This window comes from Nerophis lumbriciformis, linkage group LG13, assembly GCF_033978685.3.
Source record: "Nerophis lumbriciformis linkage group LG13, RoL_Nlum_v2.1, whole genome shotgun sequence".
NCBI lineage: Eukaryota > Metazoa > Chordata > Actinopteri > Syngnathiformes > Syngnathidae > Nerophis > Nerophis lumbriciformis.
The window spans coordinates 10,962,921-10,989,385 of NC_084560.2; the positions used below are offsets into that span (position 1 = coordinate 10,962,921).

The following is a 26,465-nucleotide window of genomic DNA, read 5'->3' on the forward strand; positions in this document are numbered from 1 at the left end:
GAGACTTTTGTGATTAAGGGCTGGATAAGTCAACTTTTATTGATTGATTGATTGATTGGCAGAAGTGATCAAAGTAAATTATATTTGTCTAACTATCGTAAATTGCTATTTTATGTGAAAACACTGAATTGGAACACCGATTCACTCTATGATACACAACTCCCCTTGTGCATCATGGCTCGGGGCCATGGATGGTGCATCAAACAGTGGCCTCTCGCAGAGTCCAGGCTCAGCTCCCTGAGCATGGTAACATCAGCTCGGCATTGCACTGAAAAGGACCATCTTGGCAGTGAAAAAAAAAGTTGCCTACGGTGATGGTCAAAAGAAACTGCCAAAGTCTAGCGCAAGGACATGTGAGAAAGAATCCAAGTTGGTCCACAACACACAAGCACATCCCGGAGTTCCACAACAACAGTGGAAGAGTTCAGTGTTTACTTTGGTAAAAAGCATGATTTCCAAAGAGCATATAGATTTTATTTCCGATGCCAGTCCTGTGGTGTGCTCCACATATTAGGATATACTGCACACTAAAAGAGTACACTCATTTAATTTCCAATGTTCTTACACCAGGGCATCTCTCTCTAATAATTATTGTCAGTGTGAGTAAGGTTAAGGAAGCAGTTATACATGAACACTATAGCTAATACGTACCAAATAATACATTATTTCCATATAAGCCACACCACTGTTTCCTTTTTCAGTGACCGAGTCGATTTTCTTTGGCTTTGGGGCTGTGTCTTGTGCATTATGTTGAGTGTTGATTAGGATGAGTGCATAACGCGCTAAATGGCTGACTGGATGATTGTGTGAGTACTAGGGTTGTATGGTATTCCGGTACTAGTATATTATCACGGTACTAATGAATCAAAAATGGTACTATAATCTGCTTGAAAAGTACCGGTTCCCCATTTTTTTTGGTTTTACGAGCAGAGGAGCATGTTCGGCAGCGCACAATCACAGAGTTCTTACAGGCAGACAATGTGTGTAGACAGAAAAGGGAGAACGGATGCATTTTCGTCGAAAAAGTAAAGATAAAGGTGAAGCAATAACACTGAATGCCCTCAGTAAGAGGTGCTTTAAGACATGGCTAGCTAGCTAGCAGCTAACATCCATCCGCAGTTGGCAATGTTTTAGCTACTTCTAAATCACTTATCCTGGCCTCCATGGCGACAAATAAAGTAAGTTTCTTACAAGTATCATCCCTGCAGGACGAGGAATAGCTAAACATACTTCACTACACACTGTAGGAGGATACAATTGCTCACCGGTGTCACCACTAATGGCGCCGTTCCTGAATGTAAACAAATGACATGGGTGGATCTACAACTGACAGCCACTGTACTGATACCAAGTACAAGAGCGTATCTAATAACAATAATAATAACTGGGATTTATATAGCGCTTTTCTAAGTACCCAAAGTCGCTTTACATGTAGAACCCATCAATCATTCACACCTGGTGGTGGTAAGCTACTTTCATAGCCACAGCTGCCCTGGGGTAGACTGACGGATATCATAGTAGTATCTAGACGATACTACTATGATTGCATCTTCACAAAAACTTTTTTCCTTTTTTTAAAATTCATTTTATGTATATAAAGTGTCCCTGGACACATGAGGACTTTGAATATGACCAATGTATGATCCTGTAACTACTTGGTATCGGATCGATACCTACATTTGTGGTATCATCCAAAACTAATGTAAAGTATCAAAGAAGTGTAGATAGAACATGTTAAAACAAAACATAAGCAGACATTAACAGTAAATGAACATGTGGATTAATAATATATTTTTACAGTTTGTCCCTCATAATGTTGACAAAATAATAGAATGATAAATGACACAATATGTTTCTGCATAGGTCAGCAGACTAATTAGGAGGCTTTGTTTGTTTACTTACTTCTAAAAGACAAGTTGTCTAGTATGTTCACTATTTTATTTAAGGACAAAATTGTCATGTGTGTGTGATCATGTTTTGTTTTAGTCATGTTCGGTTTTGTTTTTGGACTTTTTGTGCACTTTTATTTTGTTTTGTCACCATAGCAACCCATTAGTTTTCACCTGTCACGTCACGCACCTGTTTCACGTTTTGAGTCACGCACCTCTTTTCGTTAATCATGTCGGTAGTATTTAAGTTCATTGTTTTCAGTTCGTCGTTCTGGCGAAATCCCGGATTCATACCCCTGTCTAGCTCTGCACATTCCTGACACTTGTTATTCATGCTTCATGCCATGCCACAGTAAGTGTTTATTAGTTTTACGTCCATAGTTTTGCCTTTGTCCTAGTTTTTGTTTCATTAGCCAAGTCTTTTGTACTTCCGCCCTTGTGCGCGCCTTTTGTTTGCTTCCTTTTTTTGTAGTTTGTTAGTGTTTTAAATAAATATGTATTCACCTTCACGCCATGACCAGTCCAGCTTTACTTGCATCTCGGGAAAACAAACACACCATAGTACACGTCTTGACAGATTTCGCCAGCCACATAGTTTTTCCGCGAGAAAGTTGGACAGTTTGGACGAGGCAACGTGGGAGGTCCTCCGCGCCATGGAAGCCGAGACGCTTCGCTATTCCCCCATGGAGCGCAACGATCTCATTTGGGGTCCTGGCGGCAAACTGGTGCCGATGAGCTCCGTGTGCCATGACGACGCTAACGCGTCTCCCCAGCCACGGAAGCACCGCCAAAGGAGAGGGACGTCAGGAAGAGCTTCCGCGAGCCGGCAGGACAAGCCGCTCCCACAAGCCCCGCCCCCTCCGGGCGGAAGCAAGCAGCAATCTGCCCGGCTTCCCCAGGATGACATCACAGACCAGGATTTTTTTTTCAATATTTTTTCTTTTGATCACCCGCCTCCAAACAAAGACTCTAATCCCATGACCATGATAAAGCACTACCAAAACATGATTTTGAACATTAGAGCTAATCAATCCCAGCCACCCAAATTTCATGCCCCGCCCCCCAGGACTCAAGTCACGCCCAAGTCACACAAACATTTTTTTTCACCCACAAAATCACTGGTAGAAAATAGACATTTTGGACAATTTAAAGGGAAAGTTTCTGCCCCCCTCCTGTCCTCCCTCCGCCCACCCCGAGAGAGAGTTCCAGACCGCAGGGAGCGCGTCTGGTATCCGCCCCTTGAGGGGGGGGGCTGGGGTCGGGAGCTGTGCTGGTGGGGTGGCTCAGCATCACCAAGCCAAGCCACAGCCACCATCACGGCCGCCGCCACCGGTCTTACGGCCTGCTAAGTCGCAACCTCCGGTTCGGCCACCACCACCGGTCTTTTGGCCTGCCAAGCCGCAACCCCCAGCTAGGCCACCTCCACCTGCACCAAAGCTAGCACCAGTAGCAGCTCCACGCCAAGCTCCAGTGCTGCCAGTAGCAGCTCCACGCCAAGCTCCAGTGCTGCCAGTAGCTTCACCACGCCAAGACCCACGACGCCAAGCTCCGGTACCAGCTCCACGTCAGGTGCCGCCAGTCGCAGCTCCACGTCAAGTGCCGCCAGTCGCAGCTCCACGTCAAGTGCCGCCAGTCGCAGCCCCACGTCAAGTGCCGCCAGTCATAGACCCTCCATGCCAAGACCAAGACCCGCCATGCCAAGACCAAGACCCGCTATGCCAACACCAAGACCCGCCATGCCAAGACCAAGACCAAGACCCACGCCTAGACCAAGACCAAGACCCACGCCAAGACCAAGACCAAGACCCACGCCAAGACCAAGACCCACGCCGAGCTTCGCCGCCTGACGCGCCACGCCGAGCTTCGCCGCCTGACGCGCCAGTCCAAACTTCGCCGCCTGACTCGCCACGCCGAGCTTCCACGCCTGCCACGATGACGACGCGCCTGTCTCCTCGTCGGCCACGGATATGGCCGCTACCTGGTCGCCCGCCACGCCAAGTGCGCCCACCTCCCAGTCGGCCACGGATGTGGCCCGTCCCGGGTCGCCCACCTCGCCTGCTGCAGCGGCGTTCCACTCGCCGCCGCCACATGACTATGCCTCGGTGGATTCGGGGCCACTTGGGCTGGCGACCCACCGCCATGTCCCCCTCCCGCCCTCCCATGACCTATTGTTAATTTTTTTCTTGGACATCTGGGATCTGTCCGTAAGGGGGGATTCTGTCATGTCTGTGTGATCATGTTTTGTTTTAGTCATGTTCGGTTTTGTTTTTGGACTTTTTGTGCACTTTTGTTTTGTTTTGTCACCATAGCAACCCATTAGTTTTCACCTGTCACGTCACGCACCTGTTTCACATTTTGAGTCACGCACTTGTTTTCGTTAATCATGTCGGTAGTATTTAAGTTCATTGTTTTCAGTTCGTCGTTCTGGCGAAATCCCGGATTCATACCCCTGTCTAGCTCTGTACATTCCTGACACTTGTTATTCATGCTTCATGCCATGCCACAGTAAGTGTTTATTAGTTTTACGTCCATAGTTTTGCCTTTGTCCTACTTTTTGTTTCATTAGCCAAGTTTTTTGTACTTCCGCCCTTGTGCGCACCTTTTGTTTGCTTGCTTTTTTTGTAGTTTGTTAGTGTTTTAAATAAATATGTATTCACCTTCACGCCATGACCAGTCCAGCTTTACTTGCGTCTCGGGAAAACAAACACACCATAGTCCACCTCTTGACAAAAATTGTTCTTGGATTGCAGAAAGAAACATATGCTTAATGTACCGCAGGATGTGTGGTTAAAATAAAGCCAAAAATGCCATTTTTTGTGGGTCCCCTTTATTTAGAAAAGTATCGAAAAGTACCGAAATACATTTTGGTACTGGTACCAGTACCAAAATGATGGTATCGGGACAACCCTAGTGAGTGCGTTTGGTTTAATGTGAACAATTTCATTGGTCTGATGTGACGAGGCTAAATTTATTGGCGGCAATGTGAAGCTCGTTAACCCGAAAACATCTGTAAATTAGCCACAGCACTGTATAAAGTGCAGGAGTCAAAGCATGGGGGAAAAATTTGGTTTATAGAACGGAAATTACAGTAGTTAGACCAGAAACAGGAAGCGTTGCTGATATATTATTAATCGCTACATAAAACATTTAGAAATCCTACAACTGTGTCTTAAATAATAGCCAAAGGTTTGGACACACATATAATTAATACTGTATGCCCCTGCCAGGGGTTCTACTGTACATTTTTTGTTATTTTTATGGCTTCTGGTTCAGGATTGGACAGCTGGGTGGAACAAGGATGAAAGGCATGGATGGAGGTTGATCCAGACGCTGTGCAACAATGTGGCTTGGAAATACTGCTGCTCCTTTTTCTTACAGCTGATCAGTTCGTTAGTTCATGAATATTTTGGTTATAAAATAAATTGCTTTTTGAACAGGCGTATCCGTCTTTTAAGTAACAGTATGTGTCCCTTTTCACCTAGACAACTGCAACAGGAACGTTACATGAGATCTACCCTGATTATATTATTTAGTAATGTGTTTAAAGGGGAACTACTCTTCTTTAAATTATGCTTATCATTCACAATCCTTATATAAGACAAGAAGACATGTTTTTTTTTTCTTTTTTTATGCACTCTAAGTCGTAAAACACGTCAAGTACGTGGTGGTTAATAATTGAGCTAATGGGAGTACACTATTCTGTGCAAAAAAGCCCTGTAAAAAATATATATTAACCACGTATAAGCAATATCGTTATGTTAAGCCGTGATCACAGAGAGCGAACTAGCTTGTGCTGCTGTATTGACATATTGAGCTGCTGCTTCGCCTCGAAGTTGGTGAAAGTTAATTCTAGATGATAAATCATGTCTCTCACCTGGATAGTAGAAGGCTGTGGACATAAACCCAAAAGTTGGTCAACTTTGACATCCAAAAACATAAAAAACGCTCAATTGCGACAACTTTTTTGAGGATTATGATTAATTCTAAACTGGAAGATACAAACATCCCATCAGTGAGAGCAGACGTTGTACAGTAAGTGATTGTTTTATTATGTTTGTATATCTTGTTTAGCGCTTAGCAATACTGCTACATGATGCTTAGTGTTTGACTAAAGCTGCATCTGTTTTAGCACACAGCTTCTAAAACTTGTAGATCATCCTCCTTATATTCAGGCTCAAAATATATAAGTTTCTGGATCATCATTTGTCCCAAAGTAGTCTTTGTTGTCTCTCATCAAGTCTGCCATGATTAGTAGTCTTGTTGTTGTTGAAATAAAAGTGAACGTCGTGGTGCGTCTGTGAAACTAATACGCCGCCGTATGCTTAAAATGAGTGAAATATGTAAATATTACATGTTATTATGAATGTTACTACATTACATATATACTTAGAGCGCGTATATAAAACATTGATGGAGGCTTTTGGAGGATTTTAGAGTACAATTAAGAATATTAGAGATGTCCGATAATATCGGACTGCCGATAATATCGGCCAATAAATGCTTTAAAATGTAATATCGGAAATTATCGGTATCGGTTTCAAAATTATCTGTATCGGTTTCAAAAAGTAAGATTTATAACTTTTTAAAACGCCGCTGTTTACACGTAGGGAAAAGTACAGAGCGCCAATTAACCTTAAAGGCACTGCCTTTGCGTGCCGCCCCAATCACATAATATCTACGGCTTTTCACACACACAAGTGAATGCAAGGCATACTTGGTCAACAGCCATACAGGCCACACTGAGGGTGGCCGTATAAACAACTTTAACACTGTTACAAATATGCGCCACACTGTGAACTCACACCAAACAAGAATGACAAACACATTTCGGGAGAACATCCGCACCGTAACACAACATAAACACAACAGAACAAATACCCAGTACCCCTTGCAGCACTAACTCTTCCGAGATTCTACAATATACCGCTACCCCCTACCCCCCACCCCCACCTCAACCTCCTCATGCTCTCTCAGGGAGAGCATGTCCCAAATTCCAAGCTGCTGTTTTGAGGCTTGTTAAAAAAAAAAATTGCACTTTGTGACTTTAATAATAAACATGGCAGTGCCATGTTGGCATTTTTTTCCAAAACTTGAGTTGATCTATTTTGGAAAACCTGGTTACATTGTTTAATGCATCCAGCGGGGCATCACAACAAAATTAGGCATGATAATGTGTTCATTCCACGACTGTATATATCGGTATCGGTTGATATCGGAATCGGTAATTAAGAGTTGGACAATATCGGAATGTCGGATATCAGCAAAAAAGCCATGATCGGACATCGCTAGTTCTTATCTTATGCAAGTATTGTGAATGACTGAATAAAATGGAAGACAATTAAAAAAAAGTGCAGTTCCCCTTTAGATCAGATTAGATAAAAAAAAAAACGTAATACCTAGTTAGTTTTGCAGTATTTGTCACTAATAGCGGGACATTATAATTTGACATTAGTAGAGTATTGTTAATGTATCGGTCTTATTCAAAATAATTATAAGGGAAATGCTTCATACTGTGGGTTTATCGGAGGACAAAATACATACAGTACAGTTAAACTGTTTTAATCACTGCATGCAGTCCTAAACCCCGTGGTGTAAATCAAATCTTTTGACTCACTATTGGTTGGGCACATGTTCTTTTAACATACACCCTGCAGGGACAAATGCATTCGATTTGTCAAGTCAAGAGCCTCATTTCAATGTGGCTTCTGGGCTGGAAATGCCAACAAGAAACCTAGCAACAAAAAGGTCCATTGTTCATCAGGACACTGAGCCGCCCACACATGCACCCCCATGGGCATACCAGAGTCGCAGGCTGCTAACGAATGGCTGGCTGTCGCAGCCCCGTGGGTTTGTACGGGAGACATTTAACACACGCGGACAAACGCCACTCACCTGTGAGGTTCCTCAGACCCAACTGACGCAGGCCAAAGTTTCCATCGCGTCTGTAGTTGAGGAAGATTGCCAGCGAGTAGCGGTCCTCGTACAGCTTAGTCCCTCGGATGATCCGCAGGTTCTCCAGAGGCAAGTAGTCGAATTGGTTGAGAGCCACCAACACGTAGCCTGTCACTTCTCGAATAGACTGCAACAAAATAACGGAAGGATATTTTAGTGGATGCTAAACTCATATATATTATACTATGTATTATATTCACAAAACAATATCAGCAAGTACAAATATACAAAACCCAAAACCAGTGAAGTTTCCATGTGTGTAATTTGTGAATAAAAACAGAACCCAATGTGTAAGTTACCCATGCTTTGGTCACTAATACACCCCCCATACCATCACAGATGCTGGATTTTGAACTTTAGAGGTTATTTTCCTCTTTGGTCCAGAATACACAACGTCCACAGTTTCCAAAAACAATTTGAAATGTGGACTTGTCAGACCACAGAACACTTTTCCACTTTGCATCGGTCCATCTTAGATGAGCTCAGGCCCAGCGAAGCCGGCGGCGTTTCTGGGTGTTGTTGATAAATGGCTTTTGCTTTGCACAGTAGAGTTTTAACTTGCACTTACAGATGTAGCGACCAACTGTAGTTACTGACAGTGGTTTTCTGAAGTGTTCCTGAGCCCATGTGGTGATATCCTTTACACACTGATGTCGCTTTTTGATGCAGTACCACCTGAGGGATCGAAGGTCACGGGCATTCAATGTTGGTTTTCAGCCTTGCTGCTTACGTGCAGTGATTACTCCAGATTCTGTGGACCTTTTGATGATATTACGGACCATAGATGGTGAAATCCCTAAATTCCTTGCAATAGCTTGTTGAGAAATGTTGTTCTTACACAACTTGCTCAGGCATTTGTTGACAAAGTGGTGACCCTCGGCCCATCCTTCTTTGTGAATGACTGCGCATTTCATTGAAGCTGCTTTTATACCCAATCATGGCACCCACCTGTTCCCAATTAGCCCGTTCACCTGTGGGATGTTCCAAATAAGTGTTTGATGAGCATTCCTCAACTTTCTCAGTCTTTTTGCCACTTGTTCCAGCTTTTTTGAAACATGTTGCAGGCATCAAATTCCAAATGAACTAATATTTGAAAATTAAGTTTTCCAGTTCAAACGTTAAGCATCTTGTCTTTGCAGTCTATTCAATTGAATATAAGTTGAAAAGGATTTGCAAATCATTGTATTCTGTTTTTATTTACCATTTACACAACGTGCTAACTTCACTGGTTTTAGGGTTTGTACATGCATTGATTTTTCACAAGTATTATACAAGTATTATACAAGTATTATGTGCATGCAATGTTTATTTCACAAGTATTATGTACATGCATTGTAACTTTGCAATTCCAAGACGTTAAATGGCATGAACATATTGTCAACAGTGTGTTGTCTCGTCAGGAAGTAGTCTTTGCCATGACGCTAACTCTAGTCTTTTATTACGCCGTAAAAGTGTTAATACTGTAAGTATTGTACTTATTACACACAAGCGGTTTGACTGTAACCTGCACCTTAGTTGTAGTTTTCATTACCAAATTTGGAGGTGTTGAAATTACTGTGAAAAATGTTAATCGGTAGCAAATATATGGCAAAGCCTACGTAAAATAGCCACGAGCTCGCGCATTTTGAAAACGGACTCCTCTATCAGGCATATTTGTGTATCAAAGAACAGCCTGTGTGGCTGGGCCATGCGTATGTTGGTAAACCACACTCCCTGACAACCTCAACAGCGGGTTGATAGCCCGGGATTTTAGGTCTAATGCCGGTTAGAGTCCTGGGCGGAACTGTAACACCACACAGTCGAATAACAAGATACCAACTATAATTGATGTTTAACATGGACAATAACTATTTACCAACTATAATTGATGATTAACATCGACAATAACAAGTTACAAACTATACTTGATGTTTAACATCGACAATAACGAGTTACCAACTATAATTGATGTTTAACATGGACTATAACAATTTACCTCCTCTCTGAGCTGCCACCTTAACGTGGTAGAGGAGTTTGCGTGTCCCAATGATCCTAGGAGCTATGTTGTCCGGGGGCTTCCATGCCCCCTGGTAGGGTCTCCCAAGACAAACAGGTCCTAGGTGAGGGATCAGACAAAGAGCAGCTCGAAGACTTCTATGGAAATGCAAGAACCGAGACTCAGATTTCCCTCGCCCGGACGCGGGTCACCGGGGCCCCCCTCCGGAGCCAGGCCCGGAGTTGGGGCACGATGGCGAGCGCCTGGTGGCCGGGCCTGTCCCCATGGGGCCCGGCCGGGCACAGCCCGAAGAGGCAACGTGGGTCCCCCCTCCAATGGGCTCACCACCCATAGCAGGGGCCATAGAGGTCGGGTGCAATGTGAGCTGGGCGGTAGCCGAAGGCAGGGCACTTGGCGGTCCGATCCTCGTCTACAGAAGCTAGCTCTTGGGACGTGGAACGTCACCTCGCTGGGGGGGAAGGAGCCTGAGCTAGTGCGCGAGGTAGAGAAGTTCCGGTTGGATATAGTTGGACTCACCTCGACGCACAGGAAGGGCTCTGGAACCAGTTCTCTTGAGAGGGGCTGGACTCTCTTCCACTCTGGCGTTGCCAGCAGTGAGAGGCGACGGGCTGGGGTGGCAATTCTTGTTGCCCCCCGGCTCAGAGCCTGCATGTTGGAGTTCAACCCGGTGGACGAGAGGGTAGCTTCCCTCCGCCTTCGGGTGGGGGGACGGGTCCTGACTGTTGTTTGCGCTTACGCGCCAAACCGCAGCTCAGAGTACCCACCCTTTTTGGATTCACTCGAGGGAGTACTTGGGAGTGCTCCCCCGGGTGATTCCCTCGTTCTACTGGGGGACTTCAACGCTCATATTGGCAAAGACAGTGAAACCTGGAGAGGCGTGATTGGGAAGAATGGCCGCCCGGATCTGAACCCAAGTGGTGTTTTGTTATTGGACTTTTGTGCCCGTCACGGATTGTCCATAACGAACACCATGTTCAAGCATAAGGGTGTCCATATGTGCACTTGGCACCAGGACACCCTAGGCCGCAGTTCTATGATCGACTTTGTAGTTGTGTCATCGGATTTGCGGCCTCATGTTTTGGACACTCGGGTGAAGAGAGGGGCGGAGCTTTCTACCGATCACCACCTGGTGGTGAGTTGGCTGCGATGGTGGGGGAGGATGCCGGACAGACCTGGCAGGCCCAAACGCATTGTGAGGGTTTGCTGGGAACGTCTGGCAGAGTCTCCTGTCAGAGAGAGTTTCAATTCCCACCTCCGGAAGAACTTTGAACATGTCACGAGGGAGGTGCTGGACATTGAGTCCGAGTGGACCATGTTCCGCACCTCTATTGTCGAGGCGGCTGATTGGAGCTGTGGCCGCAAGGTAGTTGGTGCCTGTCGTGGCGGTAATCCTAGAACCCGTTGGTGGACACCGGCGGTGAGGGATGCCGTCAAGCTGAAGAAGGAGTCCTATCGGGTTCTTTTGGCTCATGGGACTCCTGAGGCAGCGGACAGGTACCGACAGGCCAAGCGGTGTGCGGCTTCAGCGGTTGCGGAGGCAAAAACTCGGACATGGGAGGAGTTCGGGGAAGCCATGGAAAACGACTTCCGGACGGCTTCGAAGCGATTCTGGACCACCATCCGCCGCCTCAGGAAGGGGAAGCAGTGCACTACCAACACCGTGTATGGTGCGGATGGTGTTCTGCTGACCTCGACTGCGGAAGTGGTGGATCGGTGGAGGGAATACTTCGAAGACCTCCTCAATCCCACCTACACGTCTTCCTATGAGGAAGCAGTGCCTGGGGCATCTGTGGTGGGCTCTCCTATTTCTGGGGCTGAGGTTGCTGAGGTAGTTAAAAAGCTCCTCGGTGGCAAGGCCCCGGGGGTGGATGAGATCCGCCCGGAGTTCCTTAAGGCTCTGGATGCTGTGGGGCTGTCTTGGTTGACAAGACTCTGCAGCATCGCGTGGACATCGGGGGCAGTACCTCTGGATTGGCAGACCGGGGTGGTGGTTCCTCTCTTTAAAAAGGGGAACCGGAGGGTGTGTTCTAACTATCGTGGGATCACACTCCTCAGCCTTCCCGGTAAGGTCTATTCAGGTGTACTGGAGAGGAGGCTACGCCGGATAGTTGAACCTCGGATTCAGGAGAAACAGTGTGGTTTTCGTCCTGGTCGTGGAACTGTGGACCAGCTCTATACTCTCGGCAGGGTCCTTGAGGGTGCATGGGAGTTTGCCCAACCAGTCTACATGTGCTTTGTGGACTTGGAGAAGGCATTCGACCGTGTCCCTCGGGAAGTCCTGTGGGGAGTGCTCAGAGAGTATGGGGTTTCGGACTGTCTGATTGTGGCGGTCCGCTCCCTGTATGATCAGTGTCAGAGCTTGGTTCGCATTGCCGGCAGTAAGTCGGACGCGTTTCCGGTGAGGGTTGGACTCCGCCAAGGCTGCCCTTTGTCACCGATTCTGTTCATAACTTTTATGGACAGAATTTCTAGGCGCAGTCAAGGCGTTGAGGGGATCCGGTTTGGTGGCTGCAGGATTAGGTCTCTGCTTTTTGCAGATGATTTGGTCCTGATGGCTTCATCTGGCCAGGATCTTCAGCTCTCACTGGATCGGTTCGCAGCTGAGTGTGAAGCGACTGGGATGAGAATCAGCACCTCCAAGTCCGAGTCCATGGTTCTCGCCCGGAAAAGGGTGGAGTGCCATCTCCGGGTTGGGGAGGAGATCTTGCCCCAAGTGGAGGAGTTCAAGTACCTCGGAGTCTTGTTCACGAGTGAGGGAAGAGTGGATCGTGAGATCGACAGGCGGATCGGTGCGGCGTCTTCAGTAATGCGGACGCTGTATCGATCCGTTGTGGTGAAGAAGGAGCTGAGCCGGAAGGCAAAGCTCTCAATTTACCGGTCGATCTACGTTCCCATCCTCACCTATGGTCATGAGCTTTGGGTTATGACCGAAAGGACAAGATCACGGGTACAAGCGGCCGAAATGAGTTTCCTCCGCCGGGTGGCGGGGCTCTCCCTTAGAGATAGGGTGAGAAGCTCTGTCATCCGGGGGGAGCTCAAAGTAAAGCCGCTGCTCCTCCACATCGAGAGGAGCCAGATGAGGTGGTTCGGGCATCTGGTCAGGATGCCACCCGAGCGCCTCCCTAAGGAGGTGTTTAGGGCATGTCCGACCGGTAGGAGGCCACGAGGAAGACCCAGGACACGTTGGGAAGACTATGTCTCCCGGCTGGCCTGGGAACGCCTCGGGATCCCCCGGGAGGAGCTGGACGAAGTGGCTGGGGAGAGGGAAGTCTGGGCTTCCCTGCTTAGGCTGCTGCCCCCGCGTCCCGACCTCGGATAAGCGGAAGAAGATGGATGGATGGATGGATATAACAATTTACCAACTATAATTGATGTTTAACATCGCCAATAATTGTTTACCAACTATAATTGATGTTTAACATCGACAATAACTAGTTACAAACTATAATTGATGTTTAACATGGACTATAACAATTTACCAACTATAATTGATGTTTAACATCGCCAATAATTGTTTACCAACTATAATTGATGTTTAACATCGACAATAACTAGTTACAAACTATAATTGATGTTTAACATGGACTATAACAATTTACCAACTATAATTGATGTTTAACATCGCCAATAATTGTTTACCAACTATAATTGATGGTTAACATCGACAATAACAAGTTACCAACTATAATTGATGTTTAACATCGACAATAACGAGTTACCAACTATAATTGATGTTTAATATCGACAATAACTAGTTACCAACTATAATTGATGTATAACATCGACAATAACAAGTTACCAACTATAATTGATGTTTAAGATCGCCAATAATTGTTTACCAACTATAATTGATGTTTAACATCGACAATAACTAGTTACAAATTATAATTGATGTTTAACATGGACTATAACAATTTACCAACTATAATTGATGGTCAACATCGACAATAACAAGTTACCAACTATAATTAATGTTTACCATCAACAATAACAAGTTACCAACTATAATTGATGTACAACATCGACAATAACAAGTTACTAACTATATTTGATGTATAACATCGACAATATCAAGTTGCCAACTGTAATTGATGTTTAACATCGACAATAACAAGTTACCAACTATAATTGATGTATAACATCGACAATAACAAGTTACCAACTATAATCGATGTATAACATCAACAATAACAAGTTACCAACTATAATCGATGTTTAACATCGACATTAACAAGTTACCAACTATAATCGATGTTTAACATCAACAATAACAAGTTAACAACTATAATTGATGTATAACATCGACAATAACAAGTTACCAACTATAATTGATGTACAACATCGACAATAACAAGTTACTAACTATATTTGATGTATAACATCGACAATAACAAGTTACCAACTATAATTGATGTTTAACATCAACAGTAACAAGTTACCAACTATAATTGATGTATAACATCGACAATAACAAGTTACCAACTATAATTGATGTTTAACATCGACAATAACAAGTTACCAACTATAATTAATGTATAACATCGACAATAACAAGTTACCAACTATAATTGATGTATAACATCGACAATAACAAGTTACCAACTATAATTGATGTTTAACATCAACAGTAACAAGTTACCAACTATAATTGATGTATTACATCAACAATAACAAGTTACCAACTATAATTGATGTTTAACATCAACAGTAACAAGTTACCAACTATAATTGATGTATAACATCAACAATAACAAGTTACCAACTATAATTGATGTTTAACATCGACATTAACAAGTTACCAACTATAATTGATGTATAACATCGACAATAGCAAGTTACCAACTATAATTGATGGTCAACATCGACAATAACAAGTTACCAACTATAATTGATGTTTAACATCAACAGTAACAAGTTACCAACTATAATTGATGTATAACATCGACAATAACAAGTTACCAACTATAATTGATGTTTAACATCGACATTAACAAGTTACCAACTATAATTGATGTATAACATCGACAATAGCAAGTTACCAACTATAATTGATGGTCAACATCGACAATAACAAGTTACCAACTATAATTGATGTTTACCATCGACAATAACAAGCTACCAACTATAATTGATGTTTAACATCGACAATAACAAGTTACCAACTATAACTGATGTTTAACATCGACATTAACAAGTTACCAACTATAATCGATGTATAACATCAACAATAACAAGTTACCAACTATAATTGATGTATAACATCGACAATAACAAGTTACCAACTATAATTGATGTTTACCATCGACAATAACAAGTTGCCAACTATAATTGATGTACAACATCGACAATAACAAGTTACTAACTATATTTGATGTATAACATCGACAATAACAAGTTACCAACTATAATTGATGTTTAACATCAACAGTAACAAGTTACCAACTATAATTGATGTATAACATCGACAATAACAAGTTACCAACTATAATTGATGTTTAACATCGACAATAACAAGTTACCAACTATAATTAATGTATAACATCGACAATAACAAGTTACCAACTATAATTGATGTATAACATCGACAATAACAAGTTACCAACTATAATTGATGTATAACATCGACAATAACAAGTTACCAACTATAATTAATGTTTAACATATACATTAACAAGTTACCAACTATAATCGATGTATAACATCAACAATAACAAGTTACCAACTATAATCGGTGTATAACATCGACAATAACAAGTTACCAACTATAATTGATGTTTAACATCGACAATAACAAGTTACCAACTATAATTGATGTTTAACATCAACAATAACAAGTTATCAACTAAAATTTATGTTTAACATCGACATTAACAAGTTACCAACTATAATCGATGTATAACATCAACAATAACAAGTTACCAACTATAATCGATGTATAACATCGACAATAACAAGTTACCAACTATAATTGATGTTTAACATCGACAATAACTATTTACCAACTATAATTGATGGTTAACATCTACAATAACAAGTTACCAACTATAATTGATGTTTAACATCGACAATAACAAGTTACCAACTATAATTGATGTTTAACATCGACAATAACGAGTTACCAACTGTAATTGATGTTTAATATCGACAATAACTAGTTACAAACTATAATTGATGTTTAACATCGACATTAACAAGTTACCAACTATAATTGATGTTTAACATCGACATTAACAAGTTACCAACTATAATTGATGTTTAACATCAACAATAACAAGTTACCAACTATAATTGATGTTTAACATCAACAATAACAAGTTACCAACCACACGACCGCTACACTTGCTTTCTTGGCATAGGCAGTTGCAACATGACCTCGAGGCAGTTTGACACGGCATGCCCCGGGTGCTGCTTGACTGCTTGTTTACCCACCAAGTGCTTGAGCCCGTGCATCGTGCACAACCGGACGTGGCCTCCAGGCAACCTGATTTTTCTGGAACAGTATTATTGTGGTTTTTGTTGTGTTGTCATTTTTCCCGGTCTTTGAGTTGTCTGGGCCTCCAAAGTGTCAATAAGTCCTTGTTAAAGCCAATTATTTCCTCTTTACAATTTCTACAATAGCAACGATTCATTTTTCATTATTGGATGTGTCTAGACAGTCCTCTTTCATTATTTCTTTGTGAAGTTTTAGCCACCTGTGATATTCCTTCTGGCTGATTTTTGGACTCATCCCTGGTTTGAACCTTTGCCAAGTCCCTTTCTGGACTGTTTGCCCTCATCGTGCTTGAACCTTGTGTAGGTTAACAGACTTAGCGTGGCATTCTGCCCGCTCACACCGTAATTGGACATTTTCATTTGGCCCAGCTTTTGTGATCGCTGCATCTTTGGCAGGCGTGTTCACTGCAACTATCATTTGGGAAAATACTCAACTCCGCGATGACGTGGCATGAGCCTTCATGGTTCTCATTTCTAGTTCAACTTTGTCTCATAAAAAAAAACATCTGCGTGCACGGAACTTTTCTACACCAAAAACTGTACATAACTTTGTTTTTTTACGCTATTTTCTGTAGCGCTTGTCCTCGTTAGGGTCACAGAGATGACACCTATACTGGCTGACTTCAGGTGAGAGGTAGGGTCCACCATGGACTGGTCACCAATCATTCACAGAGCACTAGACAAACTAACAAACTACTTTTCCATGGATCAATATCATTATTGATACTACAAACCCCGTCTCCATATGAGTTGGGAAATTGTGTTAGATGTAAATATAAACGGAATACAATGATTTGCAAATCCTTTTCAACCCATATTCGATTGAATGCACTACAAAGCCAAGATATTTGATGTTCAAACTCATAAACTTTATTGTTTTTTTGCAAATAATAATTAACTTAGAATTTCATGGCTGCAACACGTGCCAAAGTAGTTGGGAAAGGGCATGTTCACCACTGTGTTACATGGCCTTTCCTTTTAACAACACTCAGTAAACGTTTGGGAACTGAGGAGACACATTTTTTTAAGCTTCTCAGGTGGAATTCTTTCCCATTCTTGCTTGATGTACAGCTTAAGTTGTTCAACAGTACGGGGGTCTCCGCTGTGGTATTTTAGGCTTCATAATGCGCCACACATTTTTAATGGGAGACAGGTCTGGACTACAGGCAGGCCAGTCTAGTACCCGCACTCTTTTACGATGAAGCCACGTTGATGTAACACGTGGCTTGGCATTGTCTTGCTGAAATAAGCAGGGGTGTCCATGGTAACGTTGCTTGGATGGCAACATATGTTGCTCCAAAACCTGTATGTACCTTTCAGCATTAATGGCACCTTCACAGATGTGTAAGTTACCCATGTCTTGGGCACTAATACACCCCCATTCCATCACAGATGCTGGCTTTTCAACTTTGCGCCTATAACAATCCGGATGCTTCTTTTCCTCTTTGGTCCGGAGGACACGACGTCCACAGTTTCCAAAAACAATTTGAAATGTGGACTCGTCAGACCACAGAATACTTTCCCACTTTGTATCAGTCCATCTTAGATGAGCTCAGGTCCAGCAAAGCCGACGGCGTTTCTGGGTGCTGTTGATAAACGGTTTTCTCCTTGCATAGGAGAGTTTTAACTTGCACTTACACGTGTAGCGACCAACTGTAGTTACTGACAGTGGGTTTCTGAAGTGTTCCTGAGCCCATGTGGTGATATCATTTACACACTGATGTCGCTTGTTGATGCAGTACAGCCTGAGGGATCGAAAGTCACGGGCTTAGCTGCTACGTGCAGTGATTTCTCCAAATTCTCTGAATCCTTTGATGATATCACGGACCGTAGATGGTGAAATCCCTAAATTCCTTGCAATAGCTGGTTGAGAAAGGTTTTTCCTAAACTGTTCAACAATTTGCTCACGCATTTGTTGACAAAGTGGTGACCCTCGCCCCATCCTTGTTCATGGAATCTACTTTTATACCCAATCATGGCACCCACCTGTTTCCAATTTGGCTGTTCACCTGTGGGATGTTCCAAATAAGTGTTTGATGAGCATTCCTCAACTTTATCAGTATTTATTGCCACCTTTCCCAACTTCTTTGTCACGTGTTGCTGGCATCAAATTCTAAAGTTAATGATTATTTGCAAAACAAAAAATGTTGATAAGTTTGAACATCAAATATGTTGTCTTTGTAGCATATTCAACTGAATATGGGTTGAAAAGGATTTGCAAATCATTGTATTCCGTTTATATTTACATCTAACACAATTTCCCAACTCATAGGGAAACGGGGTTTGTACATTAATGCCTTTAAATGCAAATTCCCTTTATGTACAAGCGGTTAGCAACTAATTATGTGTCGCCTTACGCAGTGTGGAGATGCTCCATATTGGCAAATAAACTGCATTTATTAGAATCACAAGTATCATTATGATGTAATGTTATCACTGGAGGACGAGGCTAAACATGTGACACAATGAGAGCAAGCCAGGAGCAGGCATGCTAATAGCTAAGCTTATTGCTAAACTAGCTTTGAACAACACCAAAAAGAAAGTGCTTTGTAAACGTTTAAGAAATGTAGACGCAACCATGTTGTAGATTAATACATACATAAGTAGATTGATAAGAGTATAAAGCAGGGCTGTCCAAACATTTTCCACTGAGGGCCGCTCACTGAAAAATCAAAGCATGCGGGGGCTATTTTGATATTTTTGATTGTCAAAACCACCACAAAATATATATTTTTAAGCCTTTAGGGCTCCTCTCAAGTTTGGTCCTGGGGACCCAGAAGGATCTCATTCGAAAAAAATGTTAAATAAGTCATATATTTAAAAAAATTTAAACGCTGAAATCTGTAGATCAACTTTAGATCTGTCAATACAAAGTTTTAATTTGTTTTTATTTATGTTGTATGCCCTTCTTTGCCTAATAAAACCCCCCAAAACACACAATATGCCATATTTACCCCACATATTTCATATTGGGAGCCTTAAATAGGTCAATAATTCATAATAACTTTGATTCATTATTATTTTTTGAGCAATGAGAGTAAAAAAGGCAGCTTTGTGTGATTAAAGTCAAAATTACAACTTCTTCTAATTACATTTCAGATGTTTTCTCTTTTATTCCACTTTATGTTTTTTTGTAATAGCATTTTTAGAATGTGTCACATTTTGGACATTAAAGCGAGGATAATCTAACTATTGGTGTGTCAGCATTGTTGCAGCCAGAAATACACACCATGGAAGGCGGTCCATCCATGAATCGGTGGCGTCGATACCAAGGCGAGTGTTAGTATATGATCGATAATTTGATGATTAGTTATGGTAAATCGGTCGATTTTTTTTTTCTCAAAATATTTTGTTGTTGTTATTGGTAATGTTTACAAACTAGAAATAATTCCCTCGACCGAAGAGGACTTTGAGGGCAAAAAAACTTAATAGATAGTACACAATAACTAAACAAAAACTACTATAGACTTTGTTTTGATCACATACTTGTATGTAATAAAAGAGAAGAAGGAACTAGTTCAAATGATGTTAAACTGTCAATAGCAATCACCATAAATACATTGAACATTTTACACTTACCGTAAATTCCGCCCTATAAGCTGCTACTTTTTTCCTACACTTTGAACGCTGCGGCTTATAAAACGGAGCGGCTAATTTATAGATTTTTCTTTGCTAAAATTTTTTTTTTTAAATAGCACAAACACTGAGAGGGTGTTTTAGTGCTTGTGCTATGAAGCCATCTTTTTGAGGAGTTGCAATGGCAAACCATTTACCAGCAGTGCTTTTTTTTTTTTTTTTAAACCGGAGTGCTGTTCAGTCTTCTAGCCGTCCATAGCGGGTCTAATCGTGTGGATTCTTCATTCATCACTCCAAGCAACGTTTGTAAGTTTTACAATATAACTAACACAATTCGTACTTACTAAACCGTCCCATGAGTGATGTCTGTAGGAGTGTTTTCGTGCATATTTGCTCATGCTATCACAATGTAATGAAGCTCGCATCGTTAGCATTAGCTAATATGCTAACACATGTCTGTGTTAGTATTGTTAACTTACAATGGCATTCTTTTTGTATTGTTTCAGTTTCGCAAATTCCTCAATAAATTCACTAAAATGTCACTGTGGAGTTATTGAGTCTCTTTAGCTGATTGGAGAGCCAGCTTGCGCAGCTAGTGGGTCCATGACGATGACTTATGTTTTGTTTGATCGGCTGTTTTACTGCCATGTTACAGACACCGTTTGGAAACAATTTAAGGTATGTAAATAAACATTTTATTATTTGTGTAAATAACTCATTTCACAATGTATATATCTGCCGTGTGGCTAATATATGAAAACATATTTGTTTCTTCTACAAATTTAGTGGGTGCGGTTTATATACCGGTGCACTCTATAGTCCAGAAAATACGGCAATATGTGTAATCCGTTATGGTATTAGTATCGACTGATATCACTTGTAAATGATCGGGATAAGAATCAGCAGCATAAAACCCTGATTGAAACATCCCTACTTTTGACACAATACACACTTACCTAATAATATGTACAATTTAGAGTCTCTCACGAACTAAACGTGTATATGTTTCGAATGTGAGAGGAATCTGGAGATGACACAGAGATCTTCCAACCATACTTGCCAACCCTCCCGAATTTTACGGTAGACTCACGAATTTCAGTGCCTCTCCCGAAAATCTCCCGGGACAACCATTCTCCCGAATTTCTCCCGATTTCCCGCCGGACAACAATATTGGGGGCGTGCCTTAAAGCCACTGCCTTTAGCGTCCTCTCTCACCTGAAAAGGAGACTATTATACAAACTCCGTTTCCATATGAGTTGGGAAATTGTGTTAGATGTAAATATAAATGGAATACAATGATTTGCAAATCATTTTCAACCCATATTCAGTTGAATATGCTACAAAGACAACATATTTGATGTTCAAACTGATAAACATTTTTTTTTTTTGCAAATAACTTTAGAATTTGGTGCCAGCAACACGTGACAAAGAAGTTAGGAAAGGTGGCAATAAATACTGATAAAGTTGAGGAATGCTCATCAAACACTTATTTGGAACATCCCACAGGTGAACAGGCTAATTGGGAACAGGTGGGTGCCATGATTGGGTATAAAAACAGCTTCCCAAAAAATGCTCAGTCTTTCACAAGAAAGGATGACGCGAGGTACACCCCTTTGTCCACAACTGCGTGAGCAAATAGTCAAACAGTTTAAGAACAACGTTTCTCTAAGTGCAATTGCAAGAAATTTAGGGATTTCAACATCTACGGTCCATAATATCATCAAAAGGTTCAGAGAATCTGGAGAAATCACTGCACATAAGCGGCATGGCCGGAAACCAACATTGAATGACCGTGACCTTCGATCCCTCAGACGGCACAGTATCAAAAACCGACATCAATCTCTAAAGGATATCACCACATGGGCTCAGGAACACTTCAGAAAACCACTGTCACTAAATACAGTTGGTCGCTACATCTGTAAGTGCAAGTTAAAGCTCTACTATATGTCAGGCTTGTCCCTGACAGTTTGACTATGTTTTAGTTTTTTCTCTGTTTGTCTTAGTTTCCTGTCAGCGCTTTTATTTTGTCTTCATTTCCTGAGTGTCTCCCTGAGTGCTGCTTCCCCTCAGCTGTGGCTGATTGGCACCTGGCCACACCTGGTGTCAATCAGCCAGCTACTATTTAAACCTGCCTTCTCCTCCAGTCATTGCTGGATCATTGTCGTTACTACCTGTCGTGTCGTTGTTTGCTGTATGCTGTCGTTAAGCTATTCCCTGGATCCTGACTCCTGTTCCTGCTTCCTGTTTTCTGGTTCGTGTTTTCATTTTCTTATTTTTGAACATTAAAAACATGTTTTCTTGTACCAAGCCTGCTGCCATCTCTGCATCTTGGGGTTCGTCGACTACAGACTCTGACATAATGATCCAGCCTGTTAACACGTTCCCCGCGGAGATTTCCATGGCGGAGAGGCTTAACAAAGCATTAGAATTAATGGCTAAATTGAAGAGGAGTTCGGCCGCATTTCAAGCCCTCTCCCACCCATCCCTTTCGTCTGTGGGCCTGTCTGGGGACGTCTGGGATCCGTCCCTTGAGGGGGGGGCTAGGAGTGGCTGTGCAGCTGGGGAGGCACAGCTACTCCTCACCCCAGTGGGTCTGCAACAGACGGCGCCATCCTCTTCGGTGGACCAGCAGACGCCACCATGCAGTCCGGTGGGCCAGCAGACGCCACCATGCACTCCGGTGGGTCTGCAACCTACGACGCCACCATGCACTCCGGTGGGTCTGCAACCTACGATGCCACCATGTACTCCGGTGGGCCGGCAGACGCCACCATGCACTCCGGTGGGCCGGCAGACGCCACCATGCACTACGGTGGGCCGGCAGACGCCACCATGCAGTCCGGTGGGCCGGCAGACACCACCATGCAGTCCGGTGGGCCGGCAGACGCCACCATGCAGTCCGGTGGGCCGGCAGACGCCACCATGCAGTCCGGTGGGCCGGCAGACGCCACCATGCAGTCCGGTGGGCCGGCAGACGCCACCATGCACTCCGGTGGGTCTACAACCAACGGCGCCACCATCCTCCTCTCCGGTGGGCCAGCAGCAGACGGCGCCACCATCCTCCTCTCCGGTGGGCCAGCAGCAGACGGCGCCACCATCCTCCTCTCCGGTGGGCCAGCAGCAGACGGCGCCACCATCCTCCTCTCCGGTGGGCCAGCAGCAGACGGCGCCACCATCCTCCTCTCCGGTGGGCCAGCAGCAGACGGCGCCACCATCCTCCTCTCCGGTGGGCCAGCAGCAGAGGGCGCCACCATCCTCTTCTCCGGTGGGCCAGCAGCAGAGGGCGCCACCATCCTCTTCTCCGGTGGGCCAGCAGCAGACTGCGCCACCATCCTCCTCTCCGGTGGGCCAGCAGCAGACGGCGCCACCATCCTCCTCTCCGGTGGGCCAGCAGAAGACGGCGCCACCATCCTCCTCTCCGGTGGGCCAGCAGCAGACGGCGCCACCATCCTCCTCTCCGGTGGGCCAGCAGCAGACGGCGCCACCATCCTCCTCTCCGGTGGGCCAGCAGCAGACGGCGCCACCATCCTCCTCTCCGGTGGGCCAGCAGCAGACGGCGCCACCATCCTCCTCTCCGGTGGGCCAGCAGCAGAGGGCGCCACCATCCTCTTCTCCGGTGGGCCAGCAGCAGAGGGCGCCACCATCCTCTTCTCCGGTGGGCCAGCAGCAGAGGGCGCCACCATCCTCTTCTCCGGTGGGCCAGCAGCAGAGGGCGCCACCATCCTCTTCTCCGGTGGGCCAGCAGCAGAGGGCGCCACCATCCTCTTCTCCGGTGGGCCAGCAGCAGAGGGCGCCACCATCCTCTTCTCCGGTGGGCCAGCAGCAGAGGGCGCCACCATCCTCTTCTCCGGTGGGCCAGCAGCAGAGGGCGCCACCATCCTCCTGTCCGGTGGGCCAGCAGCAGAGGGCGCCACCATCCTCCTGTCCGGTGAGCCAACAGACGCCGCCACCATGCACTCCGGTGGGCCAGCAGAGGGCGCCACCGCCATCCTCCCCGGTGGGCCAGCAGAGGGCGCCACCGCCATCTTCTCCGGTGGGCCAGCAGAGGGCGCCACCGCCATCTTCTCCGGTGGGCCAGCAGAGGGCGCCACCATCTTCTCCGGTGGGCCAGCAGAGGGCGCCACCATCGTCTCCGGTGGGTCCTCCCATGCCGGCGGTCGAGCCGCCTCGCCAATTGCGGCGGCGTTCAACTCGCCGTCGCCACCTAACTCTTCCCCGCTGGTTGCGGGGACACTTGGCCTGGTGGCCCACCTCCTTGTCCTCCCTCCACCCTCCCGTGACTTTGGACTGTTTTTTGGGGGGGGTTCCTAGAACGTCTGGTATCCGTTATAGGAAGGGGGGCTACTGTCAGGCTTGTCCCTGACAGTTTGACTATGTTTTAGTTTTTTCTCTGTTTGTCTTAGTTTCCTGTCAGCGCTTTTATTTTGTCTTCATTTCCTGAGTGTCTCCCTGAGTGCTGCTTCCCCTCAGCTGTGGCTGATTGGCACCTGGCCACACCTGGTGTCAATCAGCCAGCTACTATTTAAACCTGCCTTCTCCTCCAGTCATTGCTGGATCATTGTCGTTACTACCTGTCGTGTCGTTGTTTGCTGTATGCTGTCGTTAAGCTATTCCCTGGATCCTGACTCCTGTTCCTGCTTCCTGTTTTCTGGTTCGTGTTTTCATTTTCTTATTTTTGAACATTAAAAACATGTTTTCTTGTACCAAGCCTGCTGCCATCTCTGCATCTTGGGGTTCGTCGACTACAGACTCTGACACTATACAAAGCGAAAGCCATTTATCAACAACATCCAGAAACGCCGCCGGCTTCTCTGGGCCCGAGATCATCTAAGATGGACTCATGCAAAGTGTAAAAGTGTTCTGTGGTCTGACGAGTCCACATTTCAAATTGTTTTTGGAAATATTCGACATCGTGTCATCCGGACCAAAGGGGAAGCGAATCATCCAGACTGTTATCGACGCAAAGTTCAAAAGCCAGCATCTGTGATGGTATGGGGGTGCATTAGTGCCCAAAGCATGGGTAACTTACACATCTGTGAAGGCACCATTAATGCTGAAAGGTACATACAGGTTTTGGAACAACATACGCTGCCATCTAAGCGCCGTCTTTTTCATGGACGCCCCTGCTTATTTCAGCAAGACAATGCCAAGCCACATTCAGCACGTGTTACAACAGCGTGGCTTCGTAAAAAAAGAGTGCGGGTACTTTCCTGGCCCACCTGCAGTCCCGACCTGTCTCCCTTCGAAAATGTGTAGCGCATTATGAAGCGTAAAATACGACAGCGGAGACCCCGGACTGTTGAACGACTGAAGCTCTACATAAAACAAGAACGGGAAAGAATTCCACCTTGAAAGCTTCAACAATTAGTTTCCTCAGTTCCCAATCGTTTATTGAGTGTTGTTAAAAGAAAAGGTGATGTAACACAGTGGTGAACATGCCCTTTCCCAACTACTTTGGCACGTGTTGCAGCCATGAAATTCTAAGTTAATTATTATTTGCAAAAAAAAAATAAAGTTTATGAGTTTGAACATCAAATATCTTGTCTTTGTAGTGCATTCAATTGAATATGGGTTGAAAAGGATTTGCAAATCATTGTATTCCCTTTATATTTACATCTAACACAATTTCCCAACTCAGATGGAAACGGGGTTTGTATATATATATATATATATATATATATATATATATATATATATATATACCGGTACCTCCCGAATTCGGAGGTCTCAAGGTTGGCAAGTATGCTTCCAACTGAGATTTGTACCCCGATCTCCTGGCTGTAAGGCAGACGTGAGCCGTGTGAGACAATGAGGCAGAAAGCATGGACATGGGGAATGGGGGGGGGCAGTGGGAGGGGCACATGCATACATCATAATATTGACAGCATGTGCCTCCCAGGTCCTTCTCTCCGTAATGAGTTACGCCAGTGAGGTGAATCAGAACCTCGGAGTGAGGACCCTTCGCTCCAGGGCTGGAGACCACGCTGCAACAGGGTTCAGTGCTCACGTCTCGTACTGGGCCCCGGGGGTGACCGAGTCACAAGGACACCCACTGCTTCACACATTAAATGTCTTCTGGGAGTGGCTCTGATGTCTGCGGAGACTTTGGCAAAGAGCCACCAAGCAGGAGTTGCTATTGCACGAATCAAAGCGACAGGCCGTGCCCTCCTTCGCCATCATGGTCTCTGTCACTAGTAGACCGGTAGTCAGGAGTCTTTCCATGCTGGCATGCTGATTATCAACACGTCTCGCAGCTGATGCACTGAGCTGATACGAGCGCTGGCCTGGTGGCGTGGTCATTGTGGTCGACAGCTGTCAGAGAGCATCCGCCACCCGAGAGAAAGTTGCAGGCGTCAATGCCTCGCTTATTGCCACTTATACAACAGACGCTTCCTCGTCTTGCCAGCGTTGGTGTGTTCTCCCCATTTATTACAATCTTTGCATGCCGGGTAAAGTTTGCTGTGGTCTGGAACAACATGGCACACAAACAACTATCAGAAATAGAGATGTCCGATAATGGCTTTTTTGCCGATATTCCGATATTGTCCAACTCTTAATTA

General features: G+C 44.4%; 1 protein-coding gene across 1 annotated transcript in view; it reads right to left on the reverse strand.

The window, feature by feature from the left end:
* LOC133613865 (receptor tyrosine-protein kinase erbB-4-like) overlaps nucleotides 1-26,465 on the reverse strand; it is a 1,130,743-nt gene that overhangs the window by 515,444 nt on the left and 588,834 nt on the right. Inside the window, exon 3 of the mRNA XM_061971723.2 lies at nucleotides 7,782-7,968. Within this exon, the coding sequence (XP_061827707.1) occupies nucleotides 7,782-7,968 (187 nt within the window). The remainder of the gene's footprint in view (nucleotides 1-7,781; nucleotides 7,969-26,465) is intronic.